Genomic DNA, 18,961 nt, shown 5'->3' on the forward strand with positions numbered 1-18,961 from the left:
CTACCTCCTTTCTGCCCCCTTTCTACCTCCCTCCCACCTGCTTTCTGCCTCCTTTCTGCCCCCTTCTGCCTCCTTTCCACCTCCTTTGTACCCCCCCCCCCCCAAATTCCTACCTTTTCTCCCTGCCACAAACCCCCCTCCAAGCCCCATGCTGCTCATTTCCAGTAGGTGTCCTTGAGCTAACACTGCCTGGTGCTGAGCTCTCTCCCCCAGCAGCCCCTTCCTTACTTGATGCAGGTGCCTCGTAGCTGGCAGTCAATAGCAGCGCCCGTGCTCCTGCACCAGTGAAACTCATTGGAACCATTGCATCAGTTGTACCCAGACCTCCAGTTCTTTGTTGATCTTTCAGGTCTTTGCCTTTCCAGCTGCTGTTTGCACAGTTCAGTACCAGGAATGTTCACCCAGTACCAGCTGGCTGACCCCTTCCATCCCCTTGCCCCTCTAAAGAGCGTTTCATCAGATCCTGTTAGAGCCCAGGAGTTCAAGAGCAGAGACCCTACAAGGCCTCTGGAGCACTTGTGCCTCTCATCCTTCTTGTGCATGTATTTTTAACATGGTCACTACAATACACTCCTTAAACTTCTAAAAGGTCTTCAAGTGAACCATATGGAGAAGTGGATAGGACCCCAATAAATCACAACACATCTCTTGTGCTGTTCTAGATTATGAATTATAGAATAGTTAAGGTTGGAAAGGACCTTAAGATCATCCAGTTCCAACCCCCCTGCACTGGACAGGGACACCTCACACTAAACCATCTCACCCAAGGCTCTGTCCAGCCTAGCCTTGAACACTGCCAGGGATGGAGCATTCACACCTTCCCTGGGCAACCCATTCCAATGCCTCACCCCTTATAGTAAATAACTTCTTCCTTATATCCAATCTAAACTTCCCCTGTTTAAGTTTTAATCCATTACCCCTTGTCCTGTCACTACAGTCCCTAATGAAGAGTCCATCTCCAGCATCTTCATAGGCCCCCTTCAGCTACTGGAAGGCTGCTATGAGGTCTCCACGCAGCTTCTCTTCTCCAGGCTGAACAGCCTGAATATTGATCCCTTAGACATTATTCAATGCCTGGCCTTATTCCAAACCTATCCATGGAGTTAGTGCAGCTTTTAAATGGTAATAGCCTTTGTTTGTTAGGGTAGAGGAGCATGGTGCTGTGATATAAGGGCTATTTTAGTAATGCAAGATTGATTGAGACTGCAGCAGTTTCGCTGTTGACAGGAGTTTGTGCAGGAAGATGGATCCGATGCATTCAGTGATGCAGCCTTTCTGTGTTCAGAAATTACTGGCAGAGACACAGCTTTTCTTTATGAGTGTTATAATTTCCTAACCCTCTGCTGGTGGAGGGTGGAAGAGTGAAATACAGGTAACACAAGAGAGCTGCAAGGGACAACACAAGAGATACAAGAGAAGTGCAGACCTGGGCATCAGTCAGATTGAAATGGAACAGCAAAAGAGACCTCGAGGTCATGGCAATCCCAAGGACAAGCAGGGGAAAGATGATAAAAGTGGATTTAGTGCTCCAAGAATTGAATTTGACGTAGCTTAACCCCTTGGAACCACGGGCTCAAACCCAGCAGATGCATTTTTCAGCCTTTTGTTCCTCTTCCAGGTGGCCTTCTGTGCTGTGGAGGTCCAGCAAATGCCCTGGCATTTCACTCCTTCAGGGAGCCAGAGCCCATTTTATGCTGCAGAAGAAGTAATAACTGTTTTACTGGAATACTTGGCATATATAATTTCTGTTATTAAAATGCAGTGACGAACCATGAGGTGTTTATAAAGACAGTCAGTCACTTTCTGCCTGAATGATTCACAGGACCATAAAACAGTCGGAAGGATCGGAGACACAGGATATGCATGTGCATGTCCTTCATCAGAATAACGCTGTCGAGAGAAATCAGCTATCATTAATCATTTCTTGTGCAGAACTAAAGGAGACCCAGTCCCTTTGGTATTTTCTTTGCTATGGTACCTCTAATCTAGGAGCTTATATGAGCTCCTCAAAGCTCACTTGAGGATTTACCTGATCAGGTGAGGTGTTGCTGCATCTAGACAGTTAGCCACAATAGGAGGCTTACGCCAGTCTTCCCACTTCAACCAGTGCAGAATACCTGTCCATCAAAATGAGATAGCCTGAATTCCTGCTGTAATTGCCTTAACTGGCCTAAAGTTAAGACATTCTTCAGCTCCCACTGCACTCCTGGAGTCCAAATTCCTCCTTCTCTTCTTTTTACTAATCCCTCATTACGTTTGCTTTCATAACTCAGGATAAATATTATAGTGTTAATGTAATCACAGTAGTAACGAATAGAGAGCGCATGAGCGAATAGTGCTTTGTGATGTCTGCCAGCCTGAATCACCACAACATCTCCACCACAGACGCAAGCAGGGACTTGATTTTGTGGTGAGGTTGTGCCCATGTGGAGCTGCAAGTCTTTGTGAGGAGATACTGTTGTAGTGGAGCCTTTAGGCTGGGCTCTGTGTCCTTCTCTGCAGCCAAAGAACGCAAGACTATTGCGATAGTCGGAGGTAACCTTTAGGAGTGTGTTCCCCAAGCTTGCCAGCTCGATGTTGTTTGTTTCTTCATGGCTCTGTGCAAATAGAATGGTAAGGACAGGGCTACAGAAGGTCAGGGTTTTGAGATGCAGCATGGACGTTAGCGGCATAAATTTAACTGAGACTGAAATGTTTTTTGGCTGGAATCCCTTCTGTTTACTCAGTATTTCCATGTTAAACCAAAGCGCTGCCTCAAACAGGGATGTGAATCATTGATCTGAGTCCGCGAGCTCCAAAAGACCAAATCCAAACTTCACATCCAGTTCGATCCAAGGATGCTTGGTTTGGGTCTGGGATCCATGGCTCGTTTCCAATTCCCTGGCTGGTTTTCTTGGTGTGTTTTGGGTTGGAGGGTTGTTTTATACAAGGAGATAGAAGGAAATAGTCTACCCCCCAAGCAGATCAACACTATTTTATGTGATTCCTATGGATGGATCCAGGAATTAATACATGTACACATGTATATGGATAACAGGAATAGCTTTTACTGCGTTGCACAAAATAGAAACGGAACCTCTGGTGTTTCAACAGCTTCTTGGGAGGTGGAAAAAAACCTCCCCAAGAAAAGAGTGAAGAGCTCACCAGCAGTGATGTTTTGGCTTCTTTCCCTGGATTATGGAGTAGTAACTGTAATGGAAAGAGAATACAGAACAGGACAGAACCTGGGCTTCTGTTGTACCAGGTAAAGAGGGGAAGAGTGAATAACCCTTCTTAAACAATGCTGTCTACCACCACCTAGTGGAAAACACCACCTCGGGTTCCTCCACCTACCTATTTCTCTTGGGGAAAGTCATGACTTGATTGCTGTTTCCCCTCTTGTCTTACATGGAAATTGAGACAGTGAAAATACTGATCTCTAAGAACTATTTCTAAACCTGAACGGCCTCGTCTCAGCTAAATCCTCACTTGTGTCAGCTGCAAAAAGGAGGCAGGAAAACCCAAGGAGAATTCTATGAAGTTTAATTAGTGCAAAGTGCTCTTAATAGCAAATAGGGCTTTTGGTCCAAGGATCTCAGCCGACTTTGATCCAAGTACTCAAATTACTGAGGCTTCAGCCAGCGATCTGAGAGGCAGATGTACTGCTGTGCTTGCTATATAGGGAGATAAATGGCAGGGGCTGCAAAGTTAGAGTTGCCTCAATTCACATCATAAATCAATAGGGGAGGAGGAGAAAACAATCTGCATGGTTGCAGGATTATTGGATCCCTGCTGCTTTTATCAAGATGGTTTTACCTCTGGTAGCTTTTGGAGAGAGGAGACCTTCCTTCATCTTTGCCTGTGCAAAATAGCATGTAAATGGAGAGCAGATTGTGGCAGCCAGCACAGGACAAACAACCCAGAGCAGGTTCCTGTGCTTCTTGCTCTAGGGTTGTTCAAACCACATTGACCACGTGTTTTCAGTGAATATAGGGAAGGAAGAGTAAGCAAGAACACTTACAGGAACACTAACTCATCTGCACAGCTCATGCTTTGGATGGGAAACTAATTTTCTTGATGCTGTTATGTCTGGTACCTCGGGCTGTATCAAATAGATGAGATTTAACTTGCTGAGTCAGGAGGAAGGCTTGCCTTTGGCTGAGGAAGGAGGAGATGGGCTTAGTCACCTCTCAGAGTTCATTCCCAGTCTTCTTTTCAAAGGCATAGCCGCCGAAATTAGCCCTTAACATCTTGGGAAGAGTGGGACCAGGATTGGGGAAGGAAAACAGAATCCATTTATCCTCCCTGTTCTCTTTTCCTGCCAGGTTCTAGTTGCCAATGGTGCTGAATCGCTGGAGCCACATCTCCTGACTCTGAGACGTTGTGGCAGCAGAAGAGGCACTGCAGAGCCCATGGTGACAGCTCCTGACGTATTTGCTGTGCTGGTGCACATTCACACTGGTGTTTTGCTTGTAGCTACCCATCAGCTGAAGCCTGCATCACTTGGAGAGACAGTCTTCAAGCAGGGGACAAGCTGGGTTTTGCCACCTCATGTCAAGCTCATGCATGGCTCTTGTTCAAAGCTGTGGCAGTAAATGGCAGCTTCTGCTGACAGATGTGGATAGGCAGGACCAGCATAACTGCCTTCCACTGAAACTACTTCCAAAAGGATGTGGACTTGGCACACAGAATCATTAAGTCCATTAGAGGAATTTTATAGCATAGAATAAAACCCATGTTTTCTTAAGCCACCTCCACTGGGAGTTCAAATGAAGGCCCTTTATAGTACAAAGAATAGGCAGCAGCACTCTCGTGGTTGCTTACTCAGACCTTCCTAGTGGTAGCAGAGGGAGAATCGCTGGTTTAACCTTTCATCACTTAAACCCACTTGCAAGCTATCCTGATAGACCAGCCACACACTGTTCAGGGAGGAAGGGTGGGCTTGGACTTTGTCATTGCTTTTACCCACTGTTGCCCCATGACTCATTTAATTCCTCATGAGAGCGTGGAGTAACAAAACACAGTGATGTCAGGAGTGACAGGAAAACCACTGCTGCAGAATCAACCTCCTCGAGCAAGTGGCATAATAAATGTGTGGTGCTGAGGCAGCACCACAACAAGCCCTTTGCAGCTCTGGGACTGCCCAAATCCCACTGGGCATCATTTACACACAGGAAAAGAAGAACTCGGGGCAGGAGGGAGAACCAGGCCCAAACCAAAGCTCAATGGGCAACACGAGAGCTGGAAGTTGTCTCTGATAATGCTTCTCAGTTCCCCCTTTCCCTGACAGCTGAACTAACACTTGTCACAGGAGCACAAACCAGGCAATTATAGCAAGCATGGATGCCACAGGCCTGCACAGGCTCACTATTTATAGTTCCCTGCCCGTGAAGCTTTCCCACTGTGCTGCTGCACACAGGTTAAGGTACAGTCCTCGCCTCAGAGGGCTCGCAGTCTAAATAAAAACAGGGAGAGGAAGGACTAGCAACCTCTTTTATGCTTAGAGCCAAGACTCAGAGAGGAAAGGATAAAAAGGAAATCCACAGCAGAGCCTTGAACAATGAACTCCAACTTCTCCCCAGCAAATTGCCCTTTATTGCGTTAACTCCTTCCCTGCCTCACGTGCCACCTCTCCACAACTCATACTTGGTGTCAGCCACTCTGAGGCAGTGTCACTGAAGTGTTCCTGCGAGCTCTGGCTCATCTTGCCACTGGTAGATGACTTTCCCTCACTACAGCAGAGCTGGGAGAAGGGATTTGTGCCGGCCCTTAGTCCCTCTGGAGACCTGGGCCCTGTTGACAGGAGGGGAAAGGGGTCAAGGGGGGGGGAATCTGCCCCTCTGCAGTGCTCTGGGGAGACCTGATCTGCAGCCCTGATCCAGCTCTGGGGCAACAGCACAAGGGGGACATGGAGCTGCTGGAGCAAGTCCAGAGGAGGCCATGGAGATGCTGCGAGGGCTGGAACAGCTCTGCTCTGGAGCCAGGCTGAGAGAGCTGGGCTGGGTCAGCCTGGAGAAGAGAAGGCTCCTGAAGGGGAGACCTGAGAGCAGCTCCAGTGCCTGAAGGGGGCTACAAGGATGCTGGAGAGGGACTCTTCATCAGGGACTGTAGCCATAGGACAAGGGGTGATGGGTTCAGGCTGAAACAGGGGAAGATCAGGTTGGTTCTAGCCTGGCACAGGCACTGGCAGTGCTCAAGGCCAGGTTGGACACAGGGGCTTGGAGCAAGCTGCTCCAGTGGAAGGGGTCCCTGCCTGTGGCAGGGGTTGGAGCTGGAGGAGCTTTAAGGTCCCTTCAAACATTCCCTCCATCCTTCCTGTGATAAATTCCCAGGAGTGGAGCAGGCTCCCAGCTTCAAGCCTTCAGTGTCTCAGTGGCTGTGGGCACAAGTCAAAGAGCCTCCCTTGTTCCATGGGGAGGATTAGAACACAAGCTGTTTGTGAGTTGAACTTTGAAGTGATTTGAAACGCAGCCACCCAACAAAGAGAAACCTTGACAAATAGTTTTCTGCGTTTGAAGTTGGAGACCATGCCCTGGCCCATGTTACAATCCCGCCTCTGTTCTCGTGCAATAAAAGGCAGCAAGGATTCACTTGACGTGCAGGATCAAATGCAAAGAAAAGGAGACATTTGTCTGGGAAAGCAGCACCCAAAATAGCAGTGGAGAAGTCGTGCTGCGACATGAACTGGCGTGTTGAGAGACAAGGAAAATCATTATGATTTTTCCTAATGACATCCTAATGATAACAACTGCTAGAAAATTATATGGTGACGCTACTCAGTATTTGTAGGCTTAAGGACATGAGATCTTTCCCTTTACACTAAAGATACTACATGTGTAAGAGGAAGAAATAACCCTTGTGAGGTGAATTCCCAGCTTTCTTCAAGGATTCTTGCTAGAATGAAAGTCTCCTTTGCTCAGCACAGCTTTTAGCTCAGAAACTGATGCTCTTGCATGAGCAAACCCTCCCCTGGCAGCTGGTTTTTGGCCAGCTGCTTTGACCTCTTGTGCTGAGCATGATGCAACACGGGACGACAAATGCAAGCCTGAGGATGGAGCAGGATGGCAATGCTGCGTGCCAACAGGTCAGCAGGAGGGAAAAGAATTATTTGCCCTGGTAACAGCCCATGGAAAAGATGGAAGCAGGGGGCAGGATGCATTTGAAAACATCTCGTAATCCCTAAACTCTTTACAGCCCCTCATTTGGTTTTGCAATGTCCTCAAGTAGACACTTATCAATATATTCATTCTCTGTCTTTTCCCTCCTTCAAGAAGCTGGGGAAAGAACCCAGACATTCTGACTGTGGATGTAGTCATTCCCCACTATCCCATGTACCACGCATTTCCCACTGACAAGGAAAGAAAGGTTCAAACCTTGCCTGACAGGTTAACAGCACAATTTGCAGCAGTAGCTTAGATAAATGGTTGCAGGCACGGAAGACCAGCAGGCAGCTAATCCTTTAAAGACTTAAGAGCAGCTCCTACTTCAGTCCAAGTAAGTGTTTCACAATCAAATGAATTAGTGGTGACTAATGGGTTTTGTTCTCCCCCGTTTGAACATCCCTGAATGGTGATTCCTTCACAGAACTGAGATGTTCAGTGCCAAAGCAGCTCCTTCAGCAGAGCAGAGTCCTCTCAAGGAGGATTGGTCACAGTTTTGTTCCTTACTGTAACTGCAGAGAACTGGAAAAGCTCTGTATGGATTCACATATGGATTATGTGCTACTGGAGAGGCAAACTCCAAAGTAGCCTTTATGCTGCTCCAGAGATGAAGGCCAGCATCATGGCTTGGTATCCAGCAAGTGCAGCGGAGAGGAAGGAAGTGTTTGCTTCCTGATTCTTGTAAGCAAGCTCTGTCCACGCAGGCCACAAAACCAGACCTAATAACTGCATTATTTCCAGTTAAAAGAAGTTTCTCAACACCTTCCTAGGCAAAACCAATCCATGAAATCATTTGGAATCAATCACTGCTGATCCACAATTAAGCTTTTTACCTCCTGAGTTTTTTTCCCCCTTGCTCTTAATCCCTTGGCTCTGTCACAGAACAAAGTCAATTCCCTTGGGAGGCAGGAATCTCTCATGGCATTGAGCTGTCTGGGCTATTTTTAGTTAAACCCAGCATTCCTAAAAACCTCAAACTGCTTGGGTATTAAGGAAGGAGAAAGGAAATGCTGTGAATGTGCACATCCACACTTCACATACAGAATGCACAACACGGCTGGGCTGAACCCAGAGCTCTAGGAAAAAGGCAAAGACCATTTCTTTACACCAGGTAGAGAGGGCAGAATATGAAGGCAGGACTGCAGCATCCTTGAGCTGGAAGAGGCAAACCAAAGCTCTAAGTGCAGCTTACACTTACCTGCTAAATGGATGAGCTGCAGCTCCAGGGCACAGCACAAGTGCCAAGTGGGAAGGTGGGATCAACCAAGGAGTCTTGGAGGTGCTTTGCAGGTAGAGATCTTACTGGGAAGAGCAGGACAAACCCTCCAAGGAAGGGCTGGGAGAAAGCTCAAGGAGTGGTTTAGAACAGAATAGAATCAACCAGGTTGGAAAAGACCTTTAAGATCATCAAGTCCAACCTTTATTCTAGGACTGCCAAGTCCACCACTAACCCATGTCTAAGGGGAGGCAGAGGATATGAGGGGCAGTTGTATGAATGGGCTGATACTTGGGGCCTTAAAGGATGAGGCTTAAGGGGGAGGAGTATGGGGGGAGCATGGAGAAACTCATTTAGACCAGGGCGTAAGTGGAGCACAGGACAAATGTGATTAGAAGGGACAGAACCTTTGTGCCAAGTCATTTCTTCCTGCCCTGCAGGGCTTTTACGTTGTCTTTTACGCTAAGCAAAATCCATATTGCTGGAAGAGTACAGCGTGGCACTAAGCTTCTCCGTGGCAAGTGGTGCTGGATTTGGCTAATTGCAGTTGACAGAAAGCAAGAAACCCTGAGCACAGGGGCTGCTCTGAGTGCTCCTGCGTGATGGGCACCAGAAAAGCACCAGAGATGCTGCTGCAGATTGTGCTGTTTGTTCAAATAAAGCAATGGTTTTATGGTTGTAGTTATACCATGGGGAGTCATAGCTCACTCCAAGTGAGTCACGACATTCTCTCCCTTTCATTTCCACAGATAGTTCATAGGATCCCAGAATGGTCTGTGTTGGAAGGGACCTTAGAATCAACCAGGTTGGAAAAGAGCTTTAAGCTCATCCAGTCCAACCACTCCCAGCACTGCCAAGGCCACCACTAACCCATGGCACTGAGGCCCTGTCTCCACTTGCAGGGATGGCGACTCCAGCCCTGCCCTGGGCAGCCTGTTCCAATGCCTGATGCAACATGGATGCGGTGCTTGCTATAAACCCTCACTGTTGCCAGCCTTACCCAGTGCCTGAGTTGGCAGAGACCACTGCTGTGCTCCTCACACCATCTCTGGGAGCAAAGCCTCCCCTGGGAGCCCGCTGCATGGGCACGAGGTTGACTCCTTGGCTCCACGCTTGAATGTCACCACTTGGTACAAGTCTGGTGCCTGACTTCCCTTCTTGATGGAACCTGGCTCTGGGAAGCAGTAGAAAACCAGTTACACACAGCATCTTTGAGCCAGGAGCCACTCGTGACCATCCCTCCCAGCTGGTGGCATTTGCACCACCAACAGTGGTAAGGAGCTGCCTGCAGAGGAATGTGCTCCATTCTGCCCTGGGATGCACAATCTGCTGTTAACAACAAGGCAATGCAGATGAGGAGAGAAGGAGCAGAGAATCACAGAGTCATAGAATCCCAGCCTGGTTTGGGTTGGAAAGGAGCTTAAAGCTCATCCAGTTCCAACCCCTGCCACGGCCAGGGACCCCTTCCACTAGAGCAGCTTGCTCCAAGCCCCTGTGTCCAACCTGGCCTTGAACACTGCCAGGGATGGGGCAGCCACAGCTTCTCTGGGCACCCTGTGCTCGTCTGGTTTATTCACCTCCATGTTTCAAGCAGCTTTGCTACTAAGAGAAGTGTCCTTTGATGGGACACTGCTTGGGAACTTCAGTTCACTTTGGTCTAGACATAAAAGAAAAAAATCATAAGATTGACTTAAAATGAGTCTTTGCTTTTATAAATATCACACTGGGGGGATAATTCACCTGCTCAGGCCACAGGACTCCAGAATCACATTTCCAAATGTCCTTCCAGCAACTTCATACTATTAAAAAGTGCATAATGACATAAACACGCCACACAACAGCAACAGGAAAACATCACTGAGGAAACATAAATCGAAGCACTCGTAATGTAGAGAAAAGCCTCAAGTCAGGTGCCTGCTCTTTCTCCAGAGCTGCTGTGCGTAATAATACCCTATTAAGCCATATAAATGCTTATTTAACTGTTTTTTTTCCCTGACACAGCTGCTTTGCTGAGTGCCCGGAGTGGATGATGCTCAATAATGCTCAGTATTATCCTCATCCATCAGCGCTCAGCCAGAGCCTTATTTGTCATCCAAGCATTGCTCTAGAACCAGAAGCTTCTCCTATTACCCCCAGTGCTGTAGCCAGGCTGAGAACACTGGGACTGTTCAGGCTGGAGAAGAGAAGCTGTGTGGAGACCTCAGAGCAGCTTCCAGTGTCTGAAGGGGGCTACAAGGATGCTGGAGAGGGGCTCTTCATCAGGGACTGTAGGGATAGGACAAGGGGTGATGGGTTCAAACTGAAACAGGGGGAGTTCAGGTTGGAGATAAGGAAGAAGCTCTTCCCTGTGAGGGTGGCAAGGTGCCGAGTTGGAACTGGATGAACTTTAAGGTCCCTTCCAACCCAAACCAGTCTGGGATTCTATGGGTCAGGCAGCCCTCAAACCCACAATTCCCAGGATCTTCCAGAAGGGATGAGAGGGGCAGAGCCATGAGCTGTGAGGTTTGGCTGCAGCATCTGGTACCTGGATGAAGGGAAGGATACGGCTCCGCACTCAGGGAGCTCAGGCAAGGCAGCAGGAGCCCAACCAGCCATGGAGCTCCTGCAGCAGGTCCCCAGTGTGGCAGGAACATTGGAAAGATCCTTTTGTAACGGATCAGCACCAAAACAGCCCCATTCTGGAGGAAAGCTTCATCCTTGCACAATGCTTTACCACAGGAAAGGGCTGATGCACCGATTGCACTCAGATCTACAGCAGAGCAGCACCATTGCTGCAGCATGGCCCTGGGATGGACAAAGAAGATGTTTGCAGTAAAGTCTTCCAGTCTCTTGAAATACCTGGAAACTCATGGTATTCTACAAGAGAAAATGGAACCCTGGCTATGAGCTACCCTACGGTTAATGACATTTGAACATCCAGAGTCTTATACTCTGGAGGACAACCCTGCTTAGAATGCAATATGTCAACTCAAAGAGTGAAGTCATCTGGATCTCCATTCTTCCAGCGCTCAACAGACCTCCTTTCTTTCCCAAAATGCCTCCTTTTTTCCATAACAGATATAAAACAATCCCTGTAGAGAAGAGAGATTCCCTGGGACCATCCCTCATACAGACAACCCTGTGAGCATCAGGGCAGGGGCTGCTCTCCCTTCTGCACTGCACTGCCAGAGGCCTTTGCTTCTGTCAAATAGAACAGGAATGAATTCATTCCCTTTCCTCCAGAAACGTGCTCCTGACCCCTTTTTATTATCCTTAAGCATTTACTTCTCCTTAGCCAACCACCAGGCTTCCCAACTTCCTGCATCCTCTCAGCCTCACTTGAAAGCATCTTCTCCCTCCCCCTTTTCTTTGTCCATCCAAACTTCCCTTCCACTTCCTCTCCCCTTGCCCCAAAGCCCAAACAAACCCACATTCTTGTCCCCGAATAGAGGCTGATTCATGGCTTTGCGTCAGCACCCACTCTGCTGGCCAGACCCAGCTCTAATGGACACGGCTCAGCTGCTGCCAGGCACGATGTGACAACATCTGGAAAGCGTCAGGAAGGCGACAGGGCCGGTGTGAGGCAGCAGGGAACGTGCAGAGCCAGAAAGGGAGATCCTGGATTCAGTTATTCCTTAGGGTTCAACCACACACAAACCAATGCAGTCAAACAAGGGGAGAGATGGGTGTTACAAAAGGTCTTGGCTCAGGCTTTGGGTTTAATCTAGAACGTTGGATGGAGAAAAACAGGCAGGTTTAGGAGTACTTTCAGGGCAAGGCGTTCATCCAGCGCTGTTCCCATCTCAACAGCTCCATGGATCTGCTCTGCACTAACAATGATACTGCTCTTCCATCAAAAATCATCAGTCAACATGAGGCAAACCTGACAGTTCTGGAGAGCCAGGACCAGCCTGAAAGCTGTATCCAGACCCTGCTCCTGCTACATCACACAGCAAAAGGAACTGGGTGCTTGGACCCCAAACCAAAGCAATTGAAACCTGGGGTCTTTGCATGTTTAATAAGGACTGCATCTGAGGTTCAGACAGCAAATCCTGACCTCCTGAAGCAGCACATTCTCTAGCCATACCAGAGCACCCTGCTCTGCCGCACCAGGCAGAGTAATCCCAGCTCAGCCCAGGGTCCTGGAGAGCAGATGGAGCTTTTGGAAGCTGCTGGCTCAGCAAAGCCAGCAGCAGATTCAGCTAAAGCCTTAACCTGCCTGCCCCAAACAGCTTTTAGCACACACTGAGAGCTGTGAAGGTGCAAGAGACAAGCTTATGATTTGTACACAGAATAGAGGGAAGTTTATTCATATTAAATACACTTTACTTGCATCATTACTTGTCACGTACTTGTTCTCCAGGACACCGAGTTCATTCCCACTTCAGGAGGAAGGCTGTTTTCACCTGACATAAACTAGAGCTACTCATCTGTTTTCCCTGAATAACCTATCACTGAAGCTGGCAATACAAATGGGATTTATTCACTATAAACTAGATAGAGATTTCCTTTTTACTATGCACAGCATATTATCTAGGTGAGGGCAAAACGATTCCGCATATACAGCCAGCCAGCTGGAATTCAAGCATCTCCAATAGCCACACCAGCCAAACCCAAGATGTTTGCTATGTAGACACTGGACTCCTGCTCTGAATTCCAATCCTTCTCCCTCTATCCTTTTGTTTAACACAAGCAAAATCCAACAGGAACCTTTGTAAACGATAAGCAGATTTTGCCAAGTTAACACTGGTGTGGGACAAAGCTTTCTCCTGAAGCATGGGCATGCTGAATACATGAGCTTGGTCCATCTGATGAGGGGTTGTGTAGCTAATGCACTGTGTGTAGATGATCTCAGGTGTAGTTTTCCCCCTGTTGTACACACCTGACTTTAGTTATTCCCAACAAGCACTGGACAAGTAGATTAGAAGCATTTCTGATGGGCAGAGAGCAGGAGAATTGAACTGCAAAGGGTTTGTCTGCAAAGGGAAACCCAACGACAGCCACAAGCTCGCTGAAAACTAAAGGAAACTCTGTAAAACAGTTAAAAAAGGCCCAAATCTCTTTGCTGCTGCTGAGACTGGCTCACCTATTTTGGGAAGAGGGCTAGAATTGCCTTGCCCAAGGAGAGGTTCTTACAAGCAACCAGCATCATATAACCAGAAGAGGAAAACCACCCTAAAGCCCATGTTGTTCTCACCTGATGGTGAATGCTGAAACCTGCAACACCAGGAACTGGTGTCTCCTGATTAACTTCAGCTACAGCCCTCTCTGATCGCCAGGGTAACTAACAGCTCGTAGTGCCAACCTAAGTACAATGGGGTGACATCCACTGCTCAGTCATCGAAATCCGGGATGTCGTCGTAGGAGTAGCCCCGGTAGCCCTTGGAGGCGTAGTAAGCAATGCGTAGGTGGTAGAAGCCTGGGAGGAATACGAGGATCCCAATGATGAGCACAGGGATAGCACGGTCTGTTCCCTGCAGAGGAGAGAGGCACAAGTGGTAAGAAGGGATCTGTATGGGGGAATCAGTCCTCGGTCTGAACTATTCATCCCTAAGGTGCAGCTGGCAAAAAAAAAAAACAAAACCTCATCTTAACAGAGAAACATTTCTGTTTTCTTCAGGCTGTGCTCTAAATCCATTCCCCCTTGCTACAGGAAGCTCTCAACTGAACTTCTTTGGATCAGAGGGGTGGCTCCTCCTATCACATGGAACAAACTAGCTCTGGACTGCGTATGATACAGCCCAAATGCTGCTGCACCCACAGTGATAAGCAGCAGCTGCCAACTGTAAAGCAACTCCAGAGGGACAAGGTAAAAGAAGTGTCCCATGGAACACCCAGAACAGAGCCCCTCTGATGGGTCCTGAACACCGAGACAAGAGCGGTGCTGTGGCCTGTGTAGAAGTCTGGTACCTCCTACACAAAAGTGCTGATCCCAGGACAAAGTTGACCTCTGCAGGGATGCAGCATGGAAATGAAACTGTACCCCAGGGAGGACAGAGAAACCCTGCCCTCCCTGGCACAGCCTCAACCCAGCCCTGGACGTGCTCCAGACCTGCTAACTGAAGGCATCAGAGGGCTCTGCGGCCAGAGACATGGGGCTGCAGCCAGCAAACATGAGCAGGGTGGTGGAGGGAATGTCTGCCTTTTGCTCTGAATACAGTGAATAATGGATCATGGCACGCTTTGAGAAATGGGTGAAGCAAAACTCGCATCAGAAGGGGCATCACTTACGCCTTTGCTGATGTATCCAGCCAGGAGGAGGGCTCCTATGATAATGAGGAAGGTCCCGATCATGAAGAGCACGACCGCCAATGCAATAGCCTTGTAGGGGATTTTTGGTGGGCTCTTCTTGAACTGCATGGAATGAATCACAAATGTGAAGGAGCTTAACTCAGCACAGCCCCCTCCCAATATGGCAGAGGTGTGAGCCCAGAGGAAGCAGAGTGACATGGGACCCATTTGACCCCATTAAAGCAGTACCCATCTTTCCAGTTGAGCTCTATGGGGCTTCCTGAAGCAGAAGGGCTGAAGCAGTGTCATGCAGCTTGCTTCATAGAATGGTTTGGGTTGGAAAGGACCTTAAGATCATCCAGTTCCAACCCAAGCTGAGGCTGCTCAGCTGGAGACAAAGCCACAGCCTCCGTGCCTGTGCAAAGCTGGAGCAGCCTCTCCTTGTAGTTTACAGTCAGAGGAGCAGCAGGAAGAGGTTTCCGTCCCCACTTCTTACCTGCAGGTCAATATATCCATCATCGGTGCTGGAGAGCTTGGAATATTTGACTTTGCTACTGGGAATCCCAGCAGTCAGGTTTGTACGTGATGGCATCATTCCAAGGAAGCAGAGGCCTCAGCTAGAGCCTGGAAACAAAGGGAAATAGAGAAATAACATCAGCTCAAACTGGATGACAGAGTCTGAGAGACGTGGATCGAGCCTAAGAGAAACAAGCCTGGACTGACCAAACAGCATCGTTGTCCTTGTTCATAAATTAAATCATTTAAAACAAAGCCTTGTAGTTAAGCCTAAATGGGTGCTGAAGTGCTGGCACAGGGTGCCCAGAGAAGCTGTGGCTGCCCCATCCCTGGCAGTGTTCAAGGACACAGGGGCTTGGAGCAAGCTGCTCTAGCGGAAGGTGTCCTTGAACGTGGAAGGGATTGGAACTGGAGGAGCTTTAAGCTCCCTTCATCCCAAACCAGGCTGGGATTCTAACATACAAAAGCACAGCAAGAGGGTGTGAAAGCAAAGTCAACCTAAGGTGTTTAAAGCAAGACAGAACATTCCAGAGCAGTGCAGTGTCTAAAGCAGCTCTCATCTGGTGCTTCCAGCAGGGAGGCGGCTGAGCTCCAGCTATTTCTAAACAGGGACCCAAGCAAATGAGCCCAAAGCAGAAGTGAACAAAGCAGCTTTTCAAGCAGGCGGATGTTTTGCAACAGATCCATTTTGGGAAAGAAAAACCACTGGAAACAAGGACGAAACAGGGCTGTCATTGCCCTGACTCCGCGGGAGCGTGATGAGGGGATGAGGTAACCAGCCAGGAACTGAAGTCCAAGGTCACACAGGAGGGAACATCAGGGCAGAGCTTCATCCAGCCACGCTGTACCCTGCCATCTGCCCTGGCTGTGGAGCCAACCCTGTGGTTTCACTGCATCCATCCAGGCTCCAGGCCTGGATCTGGCCTGCGGATACATCCCAAAGCCAGCACAGAGCCCCGTTATAGCAGGACCTGTGCACTGCTGGGGTCTGCTCTGACCTGCTCCGCATCCCAGTGCTGCAGGTCTCACAACGGAGATGGGAAATCAGCTTTCCAGCTTCTTATCCAGCAAACAGCATTTGCTGAGAAAGGAACCACAAGTGCAGATCCCAACTGTCCCAATGGGAAGGGACAAAGCCAATTTATTCCAAGCCACTGTTTGGCATCTGAGGTAACAGCATCTCCTCAAAACATTCAGTCTGCACTTGAACTGAAGTAATTTGTCTGCCTCTTGCTGATGGCTGGCACATCCCCTGCCACCAGGTTTGGTCCTCCTCCAGTTAAGTATGCTACTTATAAAACCCCAACACGCTCTGAGCTTGAAGCCCACACTTGTACCTTTAACTGGATTTTTTTTTTGCCCTTTTTTTGTAGGGAAACCCAAGCACAGACAAAACCCTTTTAGCCCCATCAGTAGGGGAAATAGCACAATGGAGTAGCACTGGCATCCTCTGATCCACACACATCAGGTCACAGAACTCAAATACCCCCCCCACCCCGGCCTCCTGCCTGCCCAGGAGTTCACGTGCAGGGGGGGAAGAAGCCAGAAGAAATCAGCACATCTCATGGGTCAAATTTCCCAATTCATACCCATTTTACTTCCAAGGACCACGAGGCTGGGACTGTCCCATTACTTCCCAGCCTATTCCTCATGGCTTCCTAGGAATTCTTTCCAATCTACACTTGCACAAATTGCCCTGCCCTTCCCATTATTGTTTGCCAACAAGAAAGAGGATATTAAAGATGAAGGCAAGAAACCAAACCTTTCTCAGACCTTACGTTTAAGAACCAGGTCCAAGTCCACTGAGCTTCACTCCCCTCGTGCTCTACATCAGCTCAACACCAGAAACAAGCTCGCTGCTGTGTGCTTTAAGAGGAGAATAAGGGTGAATCAGGATTGTAGCTCTAACACTACGTGCTATGGTCTAAGTAAGAGCCCTCTTTTTCTCACCCAGGAATAAGGAAGGAAGGAGATGTCATTTCTCGCCCTTTCAGACCTCAAACCTCGCACTTGAACACCCGACTCCTCCTCCAGCCCCAAAATGGTTTCTCTGCTGCTGAGCAGGAAGCTCCCATCACAGCTGAGACCCCCCTCCAAGCTGCATCCCCTACCCCAGGACATGGATAAAGCCAGGTACCTGCTGCTCAATCCCATCTCTCCACTGCTGCCGCTCCTCTTCCGCGCTGCGCCGGCCCCACAGCGACCCAGGAAGTTTATCCCGATGACGGCCGTTTCCTTCCAGGTTATGGCTCAGCCTCTCGCTGGCCCAGCTCCAAGGGCTTGTTTCCAGCTTCATGCTCCAGATGGGAAGCTGGAATGACGGTGTCCTTGGGCAGGGTGGCTTGGAGCTGGTCCTGCTCACCAAGCCCATGTCCCACGGGAGCTGCTGCTTTGTGAACCGGCACCTTCGTATCCATCACTCCTACACGTGCCTTAAAGCAAAGGGGGTTTTCTGCAGGAAGAGCTGGATAGAATTCCACTGTCAGACCCAGCACAGAGCTATGTGACAGGAGCTGTAGCCATGGAATTACATCCAGGACCTGGAATATTAACCCATCAGAGGACACAGAGCCAGGGCTCTGCCTCCTGAGAACAAGGGAACTGCAGGAATCACCTGCTTCCAGGTCCTGCCATCTAATGGAATCCACACTGGATTTAAAGCCTGGAAAATCTTCAGCTTCCAAGAATTTTCCCTCTCCCTTTCTTATTTCTTTCCTCCTTGGTGAGAAACTCTAAATACGCATGAACTTCAAAAGCTGCTCCAAACATGGACAAACACATAGCATTTACTAAAGCTCCCCCAGCTTCCTTCTTGGTTTGAAAGGGAACATCTCAATGTTGAGGATTTGGGAATGGCAAAGTAAACACGCAGCTTCCTTCAGGATTTACCCAGAAAGCAGACGCAGCACGAGTCAAACCCCATGTGCGTAGATGCTGATGTTAAAGGATGGTTAAAAGACAGCACAAGGAAGAGGTTGTTAACCCCCACTGCATCAAAAAGGATGTGCTTCCATCACTGTCCCCGTCACATACATCCTTGAAACCCAGAATCCTGCCCTGGTTCAAAATCAACTCCTTGATTCTTCACCAAAGCACATATTTACTTGCTGCTCTGTGGGTACAATGTTGATCCAAGCCAAAGAGGGACACATCTGCAGGTTAAAAAGGCTATTTAAGGCTATTTAAGGTTATTGTACTCCAGCATTCCGGGCAGTAACTCTGCAATTGCTGACTTTAAGGCAGCTAAAATCTTGCTTTAAAGATCTTTTCTTAAAGGTACTGAGTGAATCAGTGAGCTAAGAAAGTTCAAGGGAATAATGGAGTGTGGAGACATGAGAAAGCTCAACGTTGGAGCTGAAAACCACACTGGAGTCATGTGCACAGCAGCAAACTACAGTCAACAGTCTCTGCTACTAAAGCAGTGCTGCTGCCGAGTAGGAATTGAAGGCAGGGGTACTAAAAGCCCATCCCCAGCTCCCAGCAAGGCCAGCCCCATCACTGACACAGCAGAATTTGTTTCCTCATCAGCACTGCCACCTTGTGAAATGCTCCTGCTAACTCAGCTGCTTTGTCAGGCAGTTAACTCAAGATACACTGGTAGTGCAGCTAGCAGGAAGCACACAGCCTCCTGAAGGATACCCACACACTCCAAGCCAACAGAATCAGTGTCATTTGTGATGGAGTCACTCCAGTTGGAGGGTGAGGATTGACGGTGAGCTCACAGCTATACAGTAACCAAAGCAAAATCCACAGGAAGTGTCCCCAAATCCTGTTCTTCAGGATCAAACCTTTAGGGTGAAAGATGCTGTAAAATCCTTTGTCTTCCTCAACAATAAACATGATCAGAAACACCCCCAAGCGTGCTACATGAGCAGTAGAA

The 18,961-nt window shown here is 48.6% G+C and overlaps 2 protein-coding genes across 2 annotated transcripts in view; one reads left to right on the plus strand and one right to left on the minus strand.

The window, feature by feature from the left end:
• The window catches only part of CDS2 (CDP-diacylglycerol synthase 2), a 165,507-nt gene that overhangs the window by 123,233 nt on the left and 23,313 nt on the right, over positions 1–18,961 (plus strand). The gene's annotated exons all lie outside the window — the stretch shown is intronic.
• On the minus strand, positions 12,610–17,356 carry TMEM230 (transmembrane protein 230). The gene is made up of 4 exons (XM_061479028.1): positions 17,219–17,356; positions 15,062–15,189; positions 14,566–14,688; positions 12,610–13,808 (listed from the first exon to the last, which is right to left on the minus strand). Exons 2-4 carry the CDS (start codon positions 15,158–15,160, stop codon positions 13,668–13,670), a joined length of 363 nt encoding a protein of 120 aa, XP_061335012.1. The 5' UTR covers positions 15,161–15,189; positions 17,219–17,356; the 3' UTR covers positions 12,610–13,667.

This window comes from Pezoporus flaviventris, unplaced genomic scaffold (assembly GCF_033815535.1).
Source record: "Pezoporus flaviventris isolate CSIRO_AGI_PZ_B2104156 unplaced genomic scaffold, CSIRO_AGI_Pfla_v1 ptg000138l, whole genome shotgun sequence".
In the NCBI taxonomy this organism is placed as follows: Eukaryota; Metazoa; Chordata; class Aves; order Psittaciformes; family Psittacidae; genus Pezoporus; species Pezoporus flaviventris.